Here is a 20,120-nt window from a genome sequence, read left to right as displayed (position 1 = left end):
ATGTTATTTCCATATTAGTCGACCAGCAATCATCCAGAATGAAAAGTAAGAGCTTCTGAGCTGTAATTAGCAGAAGAAAAGAAGGAGGGTGTTAGACCTGTTAATTTACTAAAGCCTTCATTCCTCCTCACTTACATGAGAAGTCACTATTTTCTGAAAAGGACCAGCATTATCGCAGGTTCAAAGCGTCAGCATCACAAGCGAGGAAGCGCGGTAACTAGAAGGCAGAGAAGTAGGGTACACTGTGAAGATCTGCTGTTCAGAGGGTGGTCCCTTCTGTTCGATTGCTTTTCAGGCTGTGTCGGCTTTTTGCTAAAATGTTGTTTCCTCTCCTAAGACATTGTGGTGTCATTAAAAAATCTACCCCCTTCAATTTCTTTGTTATTTAATATTTGTAATGGGGCGACCTCAGAGTGTATCGCAGTGCCTGTGTAGTTGTTGCTATAAAGAGTCATAGTGCCATTGTTGTGGCTAAAAGGGAAGAAAAACAAAGAAACAAACAATGTATTATTAGGAACATTTCAAATATATCAGACAAACAAAGTGTAATAAACTAAGGTATAGGAAAGATTCTAACACACCCACGGTCTGCTGCTCTTACATCTGGTCACACATTAACATAGAACTGGTTGTTTTAGATCAATTTTGTTCCACTTGGTCTTAATTGTTGCTCCATAATGTCAGCCCAGACTCCGCCTTGCTCATGTTTAATATCTGAAGGGCAGTAGCCAATCATGAGTGACCATCATGGATGTTGATAGGTTTGCTGGATGCGTCCTCAATGCTCGGGTCCACATCACTGCTCCTGAAGAGTAACCTCTCAGCCAGAGTATCCTTCCTCTGAAGATGGCTGTCCCTAGGCCGCGACCAGGCTGCTGTTTGGTGCGTATGGAAGGGAAACAACTTAACAGACCTTCCCAGCAAGTCGTGACTCACAGCATTTTTGGGAAAAAGCAGCGTTCATCAAATCAGAGCCAACTGATGATGTTAAGACCCTGGCAGCCCTCCCTACTGCAGAAAGAGGGTTGTGCCAGCCTAAGACATTGATCTTCAGCCCTAATGCATTTGGCAATCACGCCTCCATTAATACACTTTCTTTGAGAAGATTTAAATAGCGGTAACTAGAGGGCAGACAGTACGCAATATGTTTGAAACAAATGTGTTCTGGCAGATGCATGTTTTCCTTGAGTATGTCTTATCTAATCCAGAGGAAATTGTTTTTTGGATAATAAAAGGTTGTCTAAATTTTTGTGGAAAAAAAAGTAGGCAACCGTCCTGAAGAACATGGTGTGAGAACTACCTCCTTTTTCTACATAGCGTAATTGGTTCACATCTTGCGTCAAGGAAAATTCCTATTGATCTAAATGCTCATTGGCTGCTTATTGTTTTCTATTTGCCAGGTGAGCTGGGAGCAGGCTCCTAAATTGGTGTTTGCTGTGCAGGGGCCCTGTGGGTTTTGTTGGAGCTGTGTTTTTAGTTAACTGTGGAAGAGGTAATGGTGCATTTGACAGACTAATTGTTCTGTCCATACTTGTTCAGGCAGATCAGAGTTGTTCGACCTTTTTGGTTTGCGGGATCGATACAGCCTCATAATCAGGCGGCGGTGGGCGATATACTGTTTCTGTAAAAGCACTGTCCAATGTATTGTGTGGTTTTGGAGTCCCCCGGGACTTTGGTCTTCAGCTGGAACGTCAGAACGGGACAAGATATCGAGAAGCCGTTTGAACCTCGATGAAACCCGTCCATGGCCGTCCATTGCCGTTTTCTTGGAGAAAATTTAGCTTAATCCATGCCCTTCAGAAAGGAAGTCCAACATAGGACTGTGAGAGCTGAGTCAAGTCTTACAGGCAGCTGGTTGAGTTCACAAAGTGACCCAAAAAAAAGTTAAACATTTACTCCTGTAATTTTACTCCTAGGTTTAGAGTAAGTGTTTGACTTTGTAGAAATTCCCCCAAAAATTCCAGTACTTCTAAGATTCTGTAACAGTTGCAGATTCCCCTAACTATTCAGACGCTTAACAGTGTACAGAAATGCAAGAGCCGTACTTTTCGGTGCACAGACATAATATCGACTCCAAAATATCGTTTGGACAGAATATCGAGGAAAAAATATCGTTTGGACAAAATATCGACTGGACAGAATATCGACAGCCAAAATATCGTTTTTAAGGTAAGTGCAGTAATATCGACTGTAAATAATATAGAAAGTGAAAATATGTAAGTATATACTATAGATAGTAAAATAAATTGTTTTTATTTTTAGGGTTCAGGGTCAGTTTTGGGTTTTTGGGTAAAGGGGTATTTTTAGGGTTCAGAGTCAGTTTTGGGTTTTTGGGTAAAGGGGTATTTTTAGGGTTCAGGGTCAGTTTTCAGTTTTTGGGTAAAGGGGTATTTTTAGGGTTCAGGGTCAGTTTTCAGTTTTTGGGTAAAGGGGTATTTTTAGGGTTCAGGGTCAGTTTTCAGTTTTTGGGTAAAGGGGTATTTTTAGGGTTCAGGGTCAGTTTTCAGTTTTTGGGTAAAGGGGTATTTTTAGGGTTCAGGGTCAGTTTTCAGTTTTTGGGTAAAGGGGTATTTTTAGGGTTCAGAGTCAGTTTTCAGTTTTTGGGTAAAGGGGTATTTTTAGGGTTCAGGGTCAGTTTTCAGTTTTTGGGTATTATTTTATTATATTTTATTACTATATATATATGTTTAATAAATATGAAATAAAAAAATATTTATTTAACTTTCATTAATTATTTAATTATTATAAGTTAATTTAAGTAATTTTAAGTATATTTTAGTAATTAATTATTAATATTAATTTAATTTAACACTGTTTTTAGTAAATACGATATTTTTTACAACTATATTTTTGTAAACGATATTTTGTACTCGATATTTTTGTACTTACCTGTTTGTACATACAAACTCGATATTTTTGCTGTAGATATTTTTTCCTCGATATTTTGGGTAGTCGATATTTTGGTAGTCGATATTCTTTCAGTGATCCGTACTTTTCACATGTAGAAATGTGGTGCATACATGCATTTAAACTTGAAGACTTTTTCACCTCTCTTTTCTCTCTGGAGAAACCTTTTTGCCTCCACCCCACACCAAAAAACATATTTACGGCTGACATTGACAAGAGTAAACCTGATGGCATTATCATGGCGGCTAACTATCATGAACATTTTGCTAACTGGAACTATGGATGTTCACCAACGGCCGCACAATCCTCGCCAGTAGAAGATCTGGGCATAAGTAAATTCCGTCATGCTGGTAGCTTTTCTGTGTGAGCAAGGATTGTAATCCTGCTGGTCCTAATTCTGTAAATCAGGACTTGGATTTTGTATTCACAACATTTGAGTTTGAGAATCAGGCTCAAACAATTCAAATGGGAATCATTAAACAGTCTGAGGGTATCTCGACGATCTGCGTTGAATATGGCCATGGTGGACCAGCAGTAGATGCTCAAGTTCTATTCGGTGTATTTGTTCCATTGCGTAACAGCAATTGACAGCAAACTGTAGAAGGGGGGCCTATTAACTTAAAAGTCTTTTCATCCCAACAAACAGCCAAACCCACTTAGCCACCTGAGCTGAAAACAGAACTAGGAATACAAGTCACTGAAGAGTTGTGGTTGAATATGTGATCCAGGGCATCTAAGGCGTCCATATGCAGTCAAAGCGTTGAGAATAGTTATAAAACTTTACTATGGTTGAATATATGGTCCACGGCAGCAAAGACGTCCATATGTAGTCAACGCGCGGAGAATAGTTATAAACTTTTACTATGGTGTTACAAACATTTACATTAAATGTTTGGTCCAGATGAGCTATGCTGGGCGGGGGAGGGTTGGAGCACGATGAACAATGGCACATACGTGGTGGTGATGTAGAATCATTCAAGCATACTCTACAAGAATAATAGATCAAATTAGAAGCATAACAACGATTGAGTTGAAGTTCGAACCGCTGACTTTGAATTCTCACTCAACACCCTGTGTGGGAAACGTCTTACGCAGAAGCTCTGGGCTGTAAGGTTCACCATAGCACATTTTTGGAATCTTCCCAAATGGGGGGAACCGCTGCTAAGTCGTCGAAGAGCCAGGTCTTGAGTAGGTCTTGAGTAGACTCCTGAAAGTCTGCGGGTCCTCAGTTTGTCGTAGGAAGAGAGGGAGGGTGTTCCAAATCTTGGCGGCGCGGTGGGAGAAGGACCTGCCCCCGGAAGTGGTTCTGAGGATGCCTGGGATGGCGGCCAGTGAGAGGTCGGCGGAGCGGAGTTTCCTGTTGGGTACGTAGAATGAGAGTCGGTTGTTGAGGTAGGCTGGGCCGATGTTGTGGAGTGCCCTGTGTGCGTGGGTCAGGAGTTTGAAGGAGAATTCTTCTGTCGACGGGGAGCCAGTGCAGGTTTCTCAGGCAGGGGGTGATGTGGTCTCGGCGCGGGACGTCAAGGATCAGGCGTGCAGAGGCATTCTGGATTCTTTGAAGTCTGTTGATGAGCTTGGACGGGACTCCGGCGTAGAGGGCGTTTCCGTAGTCGAGTCTGCTGCTGACGAGGGCGTGACGAGGGCGTGGGTGACGGTTTTCCTTCTGTCTGTCGGGATCCATCTGTAGATCTTGCGGAGCATGCGGAGGGTGTAGAAGCAGGTGGAGGAGACTGCGTTCACTTGGTTGGTCATGCTGAGTTTCGAGTCGAGGATGAATCCTAGGTTACGTGCGTGGTTGGTTGGTGCCAGGGGGGTGCCCAGTGATGCGGGCCACGAGGAGTCGTCCCAGGCTGAGGGGTTGGGCCCGAGGATGAGGATCTCCGTCTTGTCCGTGTTCAGTTTGAGCCGGCTTTCTTACATCCAGTCGGCGACGGCCTTCATACCACGGTGGAGGTTGGATTTGGCGGTGAGGGTCCTTGGTGAGGGAGAGGATCAGCTGGGTGTCATCGGCGTAGGAGATTATGTTGAGGTCGTGTTGTCTGGCAATGCGTGCATGTGGTGCCATGTAGATGTTGAATGGCGTCCGGCTGAGGGATGATCCTTGCGGGACACCGCAAACGGTCTTGGTGATTACGGAGTGGAACGGGGGGAGGCGGACTCTTTGGGTTCTATCGGAGAGGAAGGAGGTGGTCCAGTCCAGGGCCTTGTCTCAGATCCCTGCGTCATAGAGGCGTGTGCGTAGTGTGTGATGGCAGACGGTGTCGAAGGCGGCGGAGAGATCCAGGAGGATGAGGGCTGCTGTCTCGCCGTTGTCGAGTAGGATTCTGATGTCGTCTGTGGCGACGATGAGGGCGGTCTCGGTGCTGTGGTTCCTGCAGAAGCCTGACTGGGAGGGGTCAAGGATGCTGTTGTCTTCTAGGTAGCGGGTGAGTTGGGTGTTGACGATCTTCTCGATGACTTTTGCTGGGAACGGAAGCAGGGAGATGGGCCGGAAGTTCTTGAGGTCGCTCGGGTCCGCCTTGGGTTTCTTCAGTAGGGCGTTGATCTCGGCGTGTTTCCAGCTCTCAGGGAAGGTCGCGGTCTCGAAGGAGAGGTTGATGATGTAACATAGGTGGGGTGCGATGGAGCTGTCGGTTTTGTTGATGATGTGGTGGGGAAGAGGGTCGGATGGGGCGCCTGAGTGGATGGTGCTCATGGTTTTGATAGTGTCCTCGGTGTTCACGTTGGTCCAAGTAGTGAGGAGGTCGTGGTCGGCGGGGATCTTTGGGTCCAGTGTGGTGGGGTCAGCAGGGTTTCCATTCCAACCATGGAAGGGAATTTACTCCTTCCCTTGATGTGATTACCCACAAAACCACGTGTTTGTGGTCATCTCACCCCTCACTCCCGAGAAGGATTTACTCGTGCAATTAAATCATTGCAGGGTAATAATGTGCATGCGTAAACTGATTTATGACTGCAAGACCAGGTTTTCTGAATACCTTGCAGTCGTAAATCAAGCTATTTGCGTGTGTAAGGTGAATCGGGCCCTGCGTAAGTGACTGCTCTTTCCAGTGTCATTTAACAATTTGGAAATCTCTCAGGCAGCAATCTTCCCATGCAGGGGTTGAGCACAGAGCGGAACGCGGCGCGTCCTGTAGAAACATTATCTGCGTGCATACATAGCTGACACCTCTGCAGACAGAGCCGGGTTTGTAAATCAGCTGTCAGTTTCGCATGCAATGTCAGTCCCGTTCATGTGTAAGTCTGGCTCGAGCGCAGAAAATGCATTGTGAATTGGGCCCTAAGCCAACACCGACATAGAAAGGCCACGCCACTAAGCCAGTGCTGACATCGAGACACAGAGGCAACACAGACACCAAAACCAGGCAATCACCGACCTGAAGCTAATTCAGGCACCAAGACACTGCACCAGTCACTGTGACACCGCCAACACCAAACCACGAAGCCAACACCTTCAGAAAAGAAGTACTGACATGGAGTCAGCAGAGACATCAACACACTGAGACACACAGGGCCTGGTGCAGAGATGCGTGGTTATTAAATACCCCTTTGGAGGATAATCCCCAGGTGGAAAATGCTCCAGTGCAATTACCTCTGGCATACCAATCACGTAGAATGGGTAGTGCTTAATTTGCCAAAGAGTGTTGGGGGTGCTAGATTTCAAAGCTACCGAGTCGTGATCCCAACTCGCGCCTCTTTCAACCCCCTCCAGCGACTCCAGGCCCCTTTATCTCATTCCTCCAGGGCCTTTTTCTTCCCTGCTTTCTCCATTTGTTAGTGTTTTCTGTCTTCCCCTTTCCCCCCTCAGTTTTGTGTTTTATTCTCTCTCTTGCTCTGTATTAGTCACATGAGGAAAAATAGGTGTTTGTCTTCAAATGTGAGTGCCAGTGAGCCCCACCTGCAACCACCGGCTCAAATTAAGCACTGAGATAGGTAATTCCACTTGTGGATTTTCCACTGGAGAACATTCCAACAGACGATTCAGTGCTTCGGCCACAAATCAGAGCATTTTCCATTACCACCTGACTCTAAATCAGATATTACTGGTTACAATACAGTGTCCATTAGTCACTAGCAACACCCAAACTGACCCTTGGCCAAGACTAACAAAAACCCAATAATAACACTGAGGTAAAACCAACGCTAATACACTAAGGGCCAGCTGTGCGACCATTGAATTTTGCTAATGGTAAATTGCGACTAAAGCAGCTTTTTTAAACAAGCATTTGCAATGCAATCGGTCTCGCCTTTGGGACCTTATATGTATTTAGCTATGCAGCACATTAGCCTGGGTGCTAAAACATCTACTGTTCTTTAACATGGAGGGAAAGTAAGCACCAAACTGGATTACAAGCCAGGTATGGGAACACAAGGAGAGAAATATTGCCTTTCCGCGGAAAAAGATATGGTCCAAAGCTCTGTTTTTAATATAAAATCAGGGCCTTTGGTGGTCATATCACTGAAAATACAAGATTTGGAAAAAATATTATTGTCTATGGGTGCTCATGGAAGACAATTTCTCTGGACTGGAATCTAAAGAATGCTAAAGTGATTGTGGTATTTTACTGACCTCTGCTGGTCCTTTTCTATCAAGAATGTTAAATAGAGGCAGTTGAACAGAAAAATAAGTCCCTAAGTGGAAGGAGACAAGTCCTAGGGCTGATCTAAAGAGCCTACAAAGTACATACACATATAAGAATATAATAAGTATATACTAAAGTATATACAAGAGGTCTCGAATGCTCAACCTAAAAAATGCAGCCTGTCCTCCTTAAAGGAAAACATGATGCATTTAAAAAAGAAAAATGAGTTTCAGTTTTATTTTTTAAGGGCAGGCAGTGGTACCTGGGACCACTGCCTGCTCTTGAAAAATATGTGCGCACCCATTCACACTGGGGAAACTTTCCCATTTGCAATTGGTTTACCACCTACTTGAAGTAGGTGGTAAACCGCTAGTTTTTTGCGATGGCAAATGCGTTTGCAAAACACTTATACATGGCATTTGCACTCGCTATTAGGAAGAGACGCCCTTGGCACTCCCCTTCCTAATAGCGAGTCGCTAACCCTATTTTGTGAGTCACTAATAGATAAGTGACTCGCAAAATGGGGTAAGTACATTGTGCATCCGATTTTTTTCAGTCGTAAACGAGCCAAATGCCCCTTTGCGACCGCAATAAACGGTCGTGCATCTGGCCCTAAAGGCCTAGATGACACTGCATTTCTCGCACCAACGGCCTTTGCTCAGTAGCGTAGCTAGACCTTTTGGCGCCCGTGGTGGTAACTGTTTTGCTACCAGTAAGAGCGTGGGGGAGTGGCCGCCGCCCCACAAAATGAGCAAGATTTGTGGACTTTTCTACTAGTAGAGGGCATGCACACATTATGCTGTAGAAGTGGGTTTGTGGGTGTTTCTGGTTATATCAAAGAACAACAAGCATTTGCAATGCAATAGGTGTCGCAATTGCGAGGTTTTGAGCTATTGGGATTGTAAATGACAATGCCTTTTATTTATGTGTTTAAAAAACCCACAATAATAAAAGGCACTGTCATTTACAATAGTCAAAGTTTCTAAAACGCAAGACCTATTGCATTGCAAAAGCTTGTTGTTTACAAGCGCCCCATGCTGTGCTTTCACGTTAATAAAAGCCATGCCGACGGGGCGTAGCTAGCAGCCGATGAAAATGGCCACAGCCTGGGGAGGCTCTGTGATCCCTGAATCAACCCCGTCGGGCCTTTCCCACCCTTGTCCGTGAGCTGAGGTGGCGGAAGATACAGAGCGTTTAGCGATCCGGTTCTGGATCGGAGAGAACTGCTCCTGAAGGTGCTGGCGGCGTGCGACGAACTGCAACCTGGTGCGGCGAGGTGAGCCGGGGCCTCGAGTTTGGAGCCTATCCGGCGGAGCCTGATCAGCGTGCTGGCCGAGCGAAGGTGGAAGCGAGAGGCGGCTGGCAGCGAGCGTCACTCTCCCTACTGACCTGCGGTGTCCGCCAATATCCTGTGTGGGCCCCATCATATCTACACCGATGACTGCCGTGGAATTAACTCCGACTGCCGCTACGAGACCTGCGGACGCTAGCCGAGAGCAGACGGTGAGAGGTGAATTGGTTAGCTGTTGCTCCTGCAAGCTTATCACTGCCCAAGGCCCAGAATTAATGCCGCCGAGATTGGGAGGAAGTGGGACATATCCTACGGCACAGTGGGGGCACTCCTAACACAAAAGTGAAACGCTCAACCATAAACTGTGGGGTGTGGCCATTGGAGTGCTGCGAACTGAAGTGGGCTCGCTGCTCAGCAGGCTGCAGCCTTTCTTAACTGCGGCCGGGAGCGGGAGCAGAAAAGTGTCACTGTTGGCTGCTCTCCTCACTGTTGTTGCACGTGTCCACACCTGGAGCCCGGGATTGCAGGCACACTGATTGAACTGATTACCCACAGCAACATTAACTGTCGCGCACTCCCTTGCAGGGAGGGGCACAGTGACGGGCGCCATTTTTCATGACCCGTTAGGCAGTACCGCGACATGGCAGTGCAAGACCAGATATTTTGTGCAAGAGGACTGCGTGCAGGCTATACTATCCAAGGTCCTCTAAGGTGCTGAGGGGGGGAGTTGGGGCGCGAACACCGACAGGCCGCGTGGGTTGCAATGGCCCTCTGGCAGGCGGCGGTGATTGGCGTCCTTGCCCCCAGACTGAGCATGTATGCCTTCAAATTGGCACGATGAGTGGCAGGAACGCGAAGCGCCCCAACCAGTCAAAACTAGACTAGTATGCATATACAAAAGTACAAACGGATGCATTGGACAAGAATGCCTCATCAACAAACGGTACAAGTGCAGACGAGGCGCAAGAAGTGACCCTGCAAGATATCATGACGACTCTGAATAAGGTGGACTCACGCATCGGGACTCTTGCGGTGGATCTCGCTTTAATCCGAGCAAATTTTAACAAAATGTCAACAAAAATGTCAGAGGTCCAAACTACTACAGCGACACTGACATCGGATACAACCACCCTCAAAAAACAAGTGAATCAACTTATGGCGGATAATAAAATAATGGCCGCAAAACTGGAGGATCAGGAGGGACGGTCACGACTGAACAACATCCGCCTTATTGGTGTACCGGAACGATCAGGTGGTCCAGCCCTTGACTTATTCGTGGAAGATCTGATCACGAACCACCTTCAGCCGCGGGGTCTGTCCAACTATTTTTCTGTTGAGCGGGCACATCGAGTCCCTGGAGGTAGGCCGAAACCAGGGGCTCCTCCGCGTCCAATTCTGGCCCGAATTTTTAATTTTCGAAATAGAGATGCGATACTACAGGCCGCGCGCACTGCTCCTCCTTTGAGAATGGATAATGAGGCCATCACGATTTTACCAGACTACACTGCAGCAGTCACGAAACAACGCAGAGGTTTTCTGGACGTCAAAAAGACTCTTCGCGACCGAGGAATCAAATACTCCATGCTGTTTCCAGCCAAACTGAGGGTGGAAGCCGAATGTAAAACGTGTTTTTTTGTAACGCCCGAAGAGGTACAGGAGTGGCTGGAGGGATGGCGGAAGGCCACCCGGCCCGGTAGATCAGGAGACAATGACGCTAGGCGCAGAGAGCACGCTGTAGGTGTAGGATAAAAGAGCCACTGCCCAGACTTCGACAGACTGTGGAAGTTTCGAACTGACTGTATTGGGTCCAGTTGAGATGGTTGTGATAATGTTGAATACTCGGTTAAACTCCACAAATTTTTATAGTTAAGGTTTTTGGCTCTCGAACCACTCACGATTTGAACACTGTGTCCTTCGCTACTTCGAACTGTTGATAAGGTTTGTTTTGTTGTTTGCTGTACAGTTCAGAAGGGCAAATATATTGGATCAAGTGGCTGTTAACATTTCTGGGGGGTGCTGCATTGCTGTTTTGGTGATGTTGTGTATTATCTTTGACACACGAGATGGTGCAAGACCAACGGGACAATACTCTGCCTACAACCCCACTGTCCCTGGTAACCCCACTGACACTACTTACATGGAACGTACATGGGTTAGGAGATAAGATAAAGAGGGGTTTAGAAATGCAATACCTAAAGCGCTGTGCACCTGCAGTGGCCCTATTACACATGACACATTTGATGGGCTCTGCGTCTAAGGCACTAGAACGATGGGGGTATAAAATGGTGGCGCATTCCGAATTCTCATCTGGTTCAAGGGGTGTGGGCATTCTGGTAAAAAAATAGTTTCCGCTGATAATCCAGCAGACCCGAACGGATGACCAGGGCAGCTTTGCGGCAATCACTTGTCAGTGGGAAGGGAAGTCTTTTAACATTGTTTCAGTGTACATCCCCCCAGCCCTCCATGCGATAGCTCACCCTGCATTTACTGCCTTTTTACTTGCTCTCCCTGAGGGAGAGATGTTAATTGGAGGAGACTTTCATGATATAATGGACGGGACCCTGGACAGGTATCCCCTCAAAGTGAACATGACAAGCACTACCCGTACACGAGGATTAATAGACGCCCTAGGACTTACAGATACATGGAGGTATCGGCACCACACCACAAAACAATACACTTTCCAGTCAGGTGTTCACAATAGCCTTTCGCGAATTGATTATTTCCTAACCTCTGCAGACAGCTTGGCAGGAGTGGTGGATGTTGAGATCCGCCACAGAGGTATCTCCGATCACTCCCCGATAGTAATGGGATGTATGACGTTACAACGCATACTTTTACAACGCCTACCTTTACATCGCAAGTTTTACAACGCATCCCATTACAACGCATGATGCTTTTGGGCGCTGGATAGTGAATAGTTTAATTTACTATTCCAACTCCAGTCCCCGTGGATAGTAGGGAAGGTGTTGGATAGTACATTAAACCTATTCCCTATCGTAGAGCGCCCCCAAGCGCTATGCGTTGTAATGGTTTGCGTTGTAAAAGTTGCGTTGTAATGGTAGTTCGTTGTAAAAGTTTCGTTGTAAAGGCTGTATACCATAGTAATGACATATTCAAATCACCACAAAGCAAGGCGGCGCATATATCCCATATACCCTGGATATTTGCTTATACCTAAGGTGTTGAAAGACGTCACTAGGACGACACAGCAATACTTCCAAGAAAATGCCTCATCGGTTCATTCATCCAGTATTTTATGGGTGGCCTGTAAAACGGTTATACGTGGGCAAGCTATAGCAACGGTCTCTGGACATAAACTGGAAAAACAGGCAGTACTAGACACCATAGAATCCGAACTCACTGGGGCCACTGATCAACACACAGCCCCAGACCTCTCAGGCTGTGCGTCTTAAGCAACACGAGTTTTTGGACTACCAGAAAGAGATGGTTAACGCGCGGCTTCAGGCCACCCGTCATAAGGTGTACGAACTAGGTGATAAGGCGGGTAAATTGTTAGCCTGGCTAGATAAGAAGGAGCGGGCAGACAGAACGATCGCGCAATTACGCACTCCGACTGATTCCTTGGTGAATGCTCCGCAAGACATAGTAGATACGTTAGCTGATTATTTTGAACAAGTGTATGCCTCACGGTCAGCTTTATCAACAGAGGGGGCTCAGGAGTATATTAAAGATATCAATATGCCTAAATTATAGCCGGAGGTGGCCCTACTGCTTGAGGCTGACCTCTCGGTTGATGAACTACAGACAGCTAATGGCTCACTGCATTCAGGAAAAGTAGTGGGGCCTAACGGAATACCAATCGAACTTTATAAAAAGATTGCTGATTTAATGGCCCCATATCTGTTAAATATGTTTTGTGAAAGTCTCGAGACAGGGGAACTGCCGCAAGATCAGCGAATGGCCACCATAGTAACAATCCCTAAACCAGGTAAGCCTCCTGAGCATTGCACCTCATACCGCCCAATATCGTTGATCAATGCCGAAGCCAAAATTCTTCCCAAGCTTCTGGCGACGAGCTTAACCCCTCACCTCACGACCTTAATTCACCCAGATCAATCAGGGTTTATGCCGCACAAAAGCACAGCTCTTGATCTAAGGCGATTACACGCGGTATTGGCACGTAAGTCATACATTCAAGAGCCTGCAATCATCCTCTCATTGGATGCGCGTATGGCGTTCGATGTGGTGGAAAGGCCTTATCTTTTCGCGGTTCTTGGACACCTGGTCTTTGGTCCAAAGTTTTGTGTGTGGATACGCCTGCTATACTCCAACCCACTAGCGCATGTCGTGGCCAACGGTCATATATTGAGGGACTTCCCACTTTCGCTGGGAACGTGCCAGGGATGTTTACTATCCCGATTGTTATTCGCACTGGTCTTAGAACTGCTTGCGGCATGGATCAGATAGGAACCACAGATCCGCGGGCTCCGGTGGACACAAAATTGGGAAGACCGCATTTCCTTATATGCGGATGCTGTGTTGCTGTACCTAACATCCCCTAAACGATCCATTTTAGTGCTCTTAAATATATGCGAAAAATTTGGTGGGGTGTCAGGGTATACCATTAATTGGTCTATATCGATTCTGTATGTCCTGCGTGGTCCACCGCCATTGCTGCCCGGGAATTGCCCGCTGCGGATCACTGTTGAGGCCTTTAAGTATTTGGGCATTTATGTGACACCTGAGTTTGATGACTTCTATCAAAATATCTGAGGCCCCCGCTGGAGCGGTTTAAGCTGGACCCGACGTATTAGCGCAACCTACCGCTGACGTTGCTGGGTAAAGCAGCGCTTTTTAAAATGATGACACTCCCCCGGTTTTTATATGTCTTAGAAAACACCCCGTTTGCCGTCCCACCGACATACTTTAAGGCAATAGCGGCTGAAGTCTCTAGTTTGTTATGGGGGAATAAGCCAGCATGCATTGCTCAAGTTAAACTCGTACGAAGCTGGTATGATGGGGGGATAGCCCTCACCAAATATACAGCTGTATTATTGGGCAGCCCACCTTAAAATATTTAATCAATGGATACATGCCCCCCAAACAGATCTAGCGTTTCAAGCAGATAGGCAAGGGCTGGGAGAGGACGGAATATTATCGGCACTATATAACAAACATAGACCACCCTCCCTGATTGGCCCAACAGCACATACGGTTGACATATGGTACAGGGCGCAAGCCAGATTAAAATGCACAGGGGTTATCACACAGATGACGCCACTCTGGGACTCACAGCAGCTTGGGCGACTTAGAAACAGTAAGGGGTTCAAGAATTGGGACACCATAAGTATCTCCACAGTAGGCGATCTTTGGAAAAAGGGAGAAGTGGTCAAATTTGAACATTTGAGGGCTCAATACGAACTGGCGCCGATGGAGAAGTTTAGATATCTGCACATTCTGCACACGCTACAGGCAATTTTATCACCTGGTTCTATCATACCAGAGGCTACTCCTCTGGAGGATAGAATACTGACGGAATATATGTACAAGAGGGCTACATCCTTCACCTATTGTAAATGAGTTAATAACCTGGCAGACCCGATGATAACGCTAAGACAAAAATAGTCCCGGGATTTGGGAGACTTTAAAGATGCGGAATGGCAGGAGGCATTATCATCGCCGCGAGAAGCTGCCATACCCTCACAGTTAAGGTTAGTGCAACTCAAGGTGTTGCATCGTTCATACTACACCAGATCTACCCTCCACAAAATAGGGAAGGCTCAACACCAGTTTTGTCTACGAAATTGTGGGGAGGAGGGCACATTTTTCACACCCTATTGCAATGTCCGCAAATTGCAGCCTACAGGGCTAAGGTGATGTGCACCATATCACATACGGTAGAAATATCATTAATGCCGGAACCAAAACGATGGTGTGCTGTTGGAATGTGTAATGTTGCCAAACTTCAAAGCTATGATTACAGCCATATATATGTATCATGTGAATGTAGTATGCCCTGATTTAAGTACTAATAAAAAGTTTCCCCAAAAATAAATAAATAAATAAATTAGAAAAAAATAAAACCCATGCCTCTTTCTTTAGACGAGCCGTGTCTAAAGAAAGGTCCACGTCCGCTATTAAAGTGATATCACAGTAGGGGGTGCTTTTACCAAAAAAGGCATTTGTTTGTCAAGTTGACAAACAAATGTTTTTTTTTTTTGTAAAAGTGCCCAGTGAAAGCACGGATGGTGCGCTGAATGTTGTAGGAAAACATGTAGTGCCTGCAGTAGGAGAAATGCATTAAAGAAAATAGTGCTTACAGACTAAATAAGACGTAATGTTTAACAACCGAAGTAAAAGGGCCAGTCCTCATGGTAGGTTACAAATGAAGACAAGGCGGTAGGTACTAAGGAGGGACTAACAAGCCTAATAGCGAATCAGAAGCCAGCATTTATGAATAACAATGACACAAGCGAATGACAAATATGAGCGAAGAGTGGGCTGGCCTGAAGTCCATACTCTAATATTGCATGCCTCACAGAGCAGTGCATGCGCTGCCCAGGCTTGACCTAAAAAGGGGCAGTCAGAACGATTTCTATGTCCAGGAAAGCCTTGTTTCCCATTTCTACAACAGTAAGAATCAAGCGAGGGGAACTCTGCTGAGCCCTATGACGTAGGGAGAGCTCCTGTCATTTTTAAATGGACTCTCGCCCACATCAAAGAACAAGAGGTTGACTTCACACCTGTGTTCATGAACAAACCTATGTTTGCTCATACTTGTTCTAGAAACCTGAGGGAACTGTTAAAACAAACACATACTTCTTCAATTCAGGCTTATCGAGGCATGAGAAAATGTTGGAACTGCGGACAATGCATGAAAATTGAGTAAGGAAGATAAAATACTAGGGGGCTTATTTACAAGCCCCTTGCGCCACTTTACAAGCCCCTTGCGCCACTTTTGCGTCACTTTTCCCATGTTAAAAGTGACGCAAAAGTGGCGCAAGGGGCTTGTAAATCTAACCCCAGAAGCCTTAGGGACACTTGGTGTGCACTGTGCAGGTTCAGATTTTTCTGTGTCCTCATATAGGTAATTCTTACACTGGGGTTAGGGCTACACCCCATCACGCAGTGGCACACCAAATGCATTAAAATTCACTTTAACCTAAACTACAGTTTCACGTTAAACCTGACTAATAAGGTGTGCAGGTCAAAACACACTTACAGAGATGCTTCATGCCCCCGCAATGTTTTCACAACCGGGAACCCCCATTTATAAAGCTGCTTTGGTTCCTTTAAGGAACACAGGCTTCTTTTTTTTTTTTTTAAAGGTTCCTCTTTTTGCAAACACAGAGATGGTGGTCTGCTGCTGTAAGCAATTACAGAGAGCCACAAGTGCAACGTATCTAATGAATATTCATTATAAAGGTTGTGCTAAAAAAAACTCTGTGACTGGAGAGTTTGTGATGTGACCCATGATGCACAATTTGCAATCACTTTTTTGTGGACAGCCATTTAGTACAACTCGCCCATTATCATGTGTGGGGAGACAATTGAACAGAGAAGGCATTGCTGTTTCCAGGTCCCTGCTCAGCCTCTGTGATCTTGTGCAAAGTGACTAGATATCGCTTTCCTTCAGTTTACATTAGCTACAATAAAGAGGAGTTTGTGTGCAATGAGGAGTCATTTAAATGCGCTAATTCATTTACAAAATGATGCAGGGGTCTTCATTAGACCCACTTCCCTGCTCAGTTGATACTGAGTGTTCCCCTGGTTTCTGATTCTGAAAGGGTCTTGCCGCCTTCGTGGGCAGTGCCATCTTCAGAAATGTAAATCAAGGTGGCCTTCTATTGGATTTGCCCTTTGCTGGATATTTGTAATAGGTTTCCCATTTTTCAATTTAACAAAGTCCTCTCTCCAGGACTGCATGTATTCATAGCTTTGGAATAACAGTTCTAAATCTTTTGCAAACTCTGAATCTAAACAGCACCTCTCTGACATGTGCATAATGAAAATTAACTCTTCTGGAGTATGTTTCTTAATCGAGAGAAGTGCTGTAGAGGTCCTGTGGTGCGAACACAATCAAACGTAATACACATTTTAGAACATAACTTGAAGGTGCAAGAAAATAAGTGACACCTTTTCTTATGAAACGTGCACATGCATTTTTTGCTGTGTGAAACATTGTATTTGTCGTTAACAATTTTTATCACTCTGGAAAGTACAAATGACGTGTTAATAAAATAGTATTTCGGGGCATTCATGCAGACAGGGTCATTAATTGTTGTAGAATATTAATTGAAACTACCATTTTTGTGCACTAAATAAAAAATACAAAATTAAAAAAATTGTTGTAGAATAACATTTTGATTAGGATTTGATGAATGAGTATAGCTGCCTTTATCAAACTGAGGCTCTGATTATGAGTTTGGCGGTCCGACCACTGGACCTCCGCTGCGGTGGTCTGGAGAACGCCACTTAGCCGGCGGCGGCCCGACCACCGTATTAGGACACTACCGCTGGGCTGGCGGTGTGTCGGCAGAGGTGGCACGGCAGCGGCATGCTTTGGCTCATAAAAAGAGACTGAAGCACATGCTACTGTAGTGCAGTGCCATTTGCACATCGGGCGCACTGTTGCCATGCACCATGTTGCGCATTGGCGTACAGTGCTGGCATGGTGGGCTCAACATGTGCCCCCAGTCACAATTCACAAAGGGATAAAACACCCTGGGACCCTTTCCCTACCTTTCCGCTGCCCTGTTCGAGGCATACCAGGCCCGAAGTGTTTTTGAACATCAGGTTCCTTTTGTAGCAATTGACATTAAAATGTCCAAACTACCAGATACAAATGCCACAGAATGTGGCACATATCATACCTTTATTTGCGTAATATGCTGCATAATTTGCATTTTCTTGTATAATTTAGTCAATTCTACAGTTTAATTTGGTCCTTCATCGCCAGGCACTTTCAATGGCCCTGATTATAATGCTTAAAATTGCATCTTTGTGGCAAGCAGCAGAAGGCAAAACATAATTTCAAATATTATGTGCCAAAAAGTACTTTAGCCCAATACCCTGCAGACACCCTTAGTACGACCATCCATCCATGTTTCTGGAGTTTATTTGGAGTTCTGTATGTTAACAGTGTATCACAGTGAGGTGAGGCTGTTGAAAGCTGCATGTTGGCACCTTAATTGTTGTGAAAGACATTAGGCCCTTTAGTCATTTTATGAGGTGCTGTTTATTTTGTGGGCCTTTCCCGCCAACACCCACCTGTCCCATTCTCCCACCCTTCTCCTCATCTTGCTGAATTAACTCTCAGTCTGATTGGTTATTTGAGATCAGGCTAGCTATGTGGCTTTGAAAACTTTGGGGGCATCTAGCCATCATTTGAAATCATTAGTCGTCGCCAATGCTCTGGGTAGTGTTCTATGTGAGTTACAGCAGAGCACTGCTGTATGCGTCTTCCATTGCTCAACTTTGGAGCCACCTGCTGATGCATTTAATGTATAGTAATGCTGGAAGGCCTTATCTCTTATCTAGAACATCAACGTATGGAATGTTTGTAAAATTGAGACCCGAGAGGTCTATGTTTAGAACATGCACATGTATTGGTGCCTGCTCTGAGGTCATTCATGTAATCTTGATTAGCTTTGTATACTTCAGCACATCAGTGTCTGTGTCCCAATTTTTAAAATGGACTCTGAACTAATTCCCCTGTCCCAGAACTCTGTGCTTGACATAATCGCTCTGGGCTATCTAGTTGTGGTCAGCTGCGTATCTGCTGTCTGAATCATGAAAACCTCGATACATAATAATGGCAAAGGCAGCTCGCTAGTGTGTTTAACATTCTGAAACAGTGGCATAGCAAGGTATGGGTGAGGGGGCTCGGTCTGCCCCTGGCGGCACGAGTTTTGAAAGAGGCAGCTCCCCCCCCCCCGCTCTTACCTGTGGTCGTTGCAGGAATTGCCAGCCCCCCCACCCGCGCTCATACATACAGCTGCCGCCGGAAAGCTGCAACAGGGAATGGCAGCACCCCTCCCCCTGCTCTTACACATGGCCGCAGTGGGCGGAAAAATGTCTAGCTATGCCACTGTCTTAAAAATAATAAATAAATGATGTTTGGCACCCACCCTAGAGGAGGTCCTTTGATACATTTTTGGCCACCTCAGTTACAGCATAAAATGTTGCCCAACCAAAAGAGCTGGATGTATGACGTTACAACGCAGGCTATTACAACGCCTGCCTTTACAACGCGGTTTTTACATCGCAATCCATTATAACGCATAGGGCTTTGGGGTGCTGGATAGTGAAAAGTTTAATTTACTATTCCAACACCAGTCCCCGTGGACACTAGGGAAGGTGTTGGATAGTAAATTAAACTTATTCCCTATCTTAGAGCGCGCCCCAGCGCAATGTGTTGTAATGGTTTGCGTTGTAATGACCGCGTTGTAATGGTAGTGCGTTGTAAAAGTTTCGTTGTAAAGGTTGTTCACCAAAGAGCTAGACCAAAAGACTACTGGTATTATTTAGTAGACTACTTAGCTGGGTTGGAAGTACAACTGTAGCATACATGAGGTGTAATGTATCAGGAAGTGAAGTAACGTGTTAACATGCAATCTGTTGGACTTGGAGTGTTAAAATGCAGTAATGTTGTAAGAGGCATGAATGCCTCCTGGTTGGAAGCCTGGCGTCTACTGTTGTATTTGAAATGCCAATAATAAAAAAAAAATCTGCCCAACCAAAGTGCCCCCCCTGTTCAGAACATTGGAATGTTGGGAGCTCCATTGAAGACAATGAAGTGAGAGGCGGCAACCAAGGCCGACATGGACCTACTGATCAAACATTCTAATGTTTATCTTATTGTTTTTTTGTGCTATATTGTTGTTGGCTTGACTGTTTACCATGCTGCTAGGACTCATTATCTATACTTGACAATAACATTTCAATGTTCTGCTCTTTTGTTTTAGGGCTTCTCAATGAAATCGAGTATTTAAGGAGCGGTTGCTAGAGCACCCCCTGGATAGTGTTTTTAAACAGAAGGAATTAGCAGGGGTCTCAAGATGCTCATTAAGGAATATCGCATCCCTCTTCCCATGACGGTGGACGAGTATCGCATCGCCCAGCTCTACATGATCCAGGTTGGTGGCTGTATGTTTTAAAAAGATTGTCAATGCTGAATCCTTGACTTCAACACTGTCTACAAATCGGTTTATTGCGTCCCCTGTGGTGTCTGCAATATTTTGCTGTGCTCTTTCCTTGATCCACAAAGCAAACGTTACCAAATTTGGTTGAAGAATTTATTAAAGCATTGCATTAATAGACATACATATCAAAGATCTACAGATTGGCACTAAGTCATGAAGTTTCAGTGGGTG

General features: G+C 45.4%; 1 protein-coding gene across 8 annotated transcripts in view; it reads left to right on the top strand.

Moving 5' to 3' along the window:
- PITPNM2 (phosphatidylinositol transfer protein membrane associated 2) overlaps positions 1-20,120 on the top strand; it is a 1,093,290-nt gene that overhangs the window by 446,036 nt on the left and 627,134 nt on the right. For all 8 annotated transcript variants that reach the window (XM_078667590.1, XM_078667587.1, XM_078667588.1 and 5 more), the window contains exon 4: positions 19,713-19,883. In XM_078667590.1, the coding sequence (XP_078523716.1) occupies positions 19,806-19,883 (78 nt within the window). In that variant the 5' untranslated portion in view covers positions 19,713-19,805. The remainder of the gene's footprint in view (positions 1-19,712; positions 19,884-20,120) is intronic.

This window comes from Lissotriton helveticus, chromosome 11, assembly GCF_964261635.1.
Source record: "Lissotriton helveticus chromosome 11, aLisHel1.1, whole genome shotgun sequence".
In the NCBI taxonomy this organism is placed as follows: Eukaryota; Metazoa; Chordata; class Amphibia; order Caudata; family Salamandridae; genus Lissotriton; species Lissotriton helveticus.
This window is presented reverse-complemented; position numbering and strand designations above follow the sequence as displayed.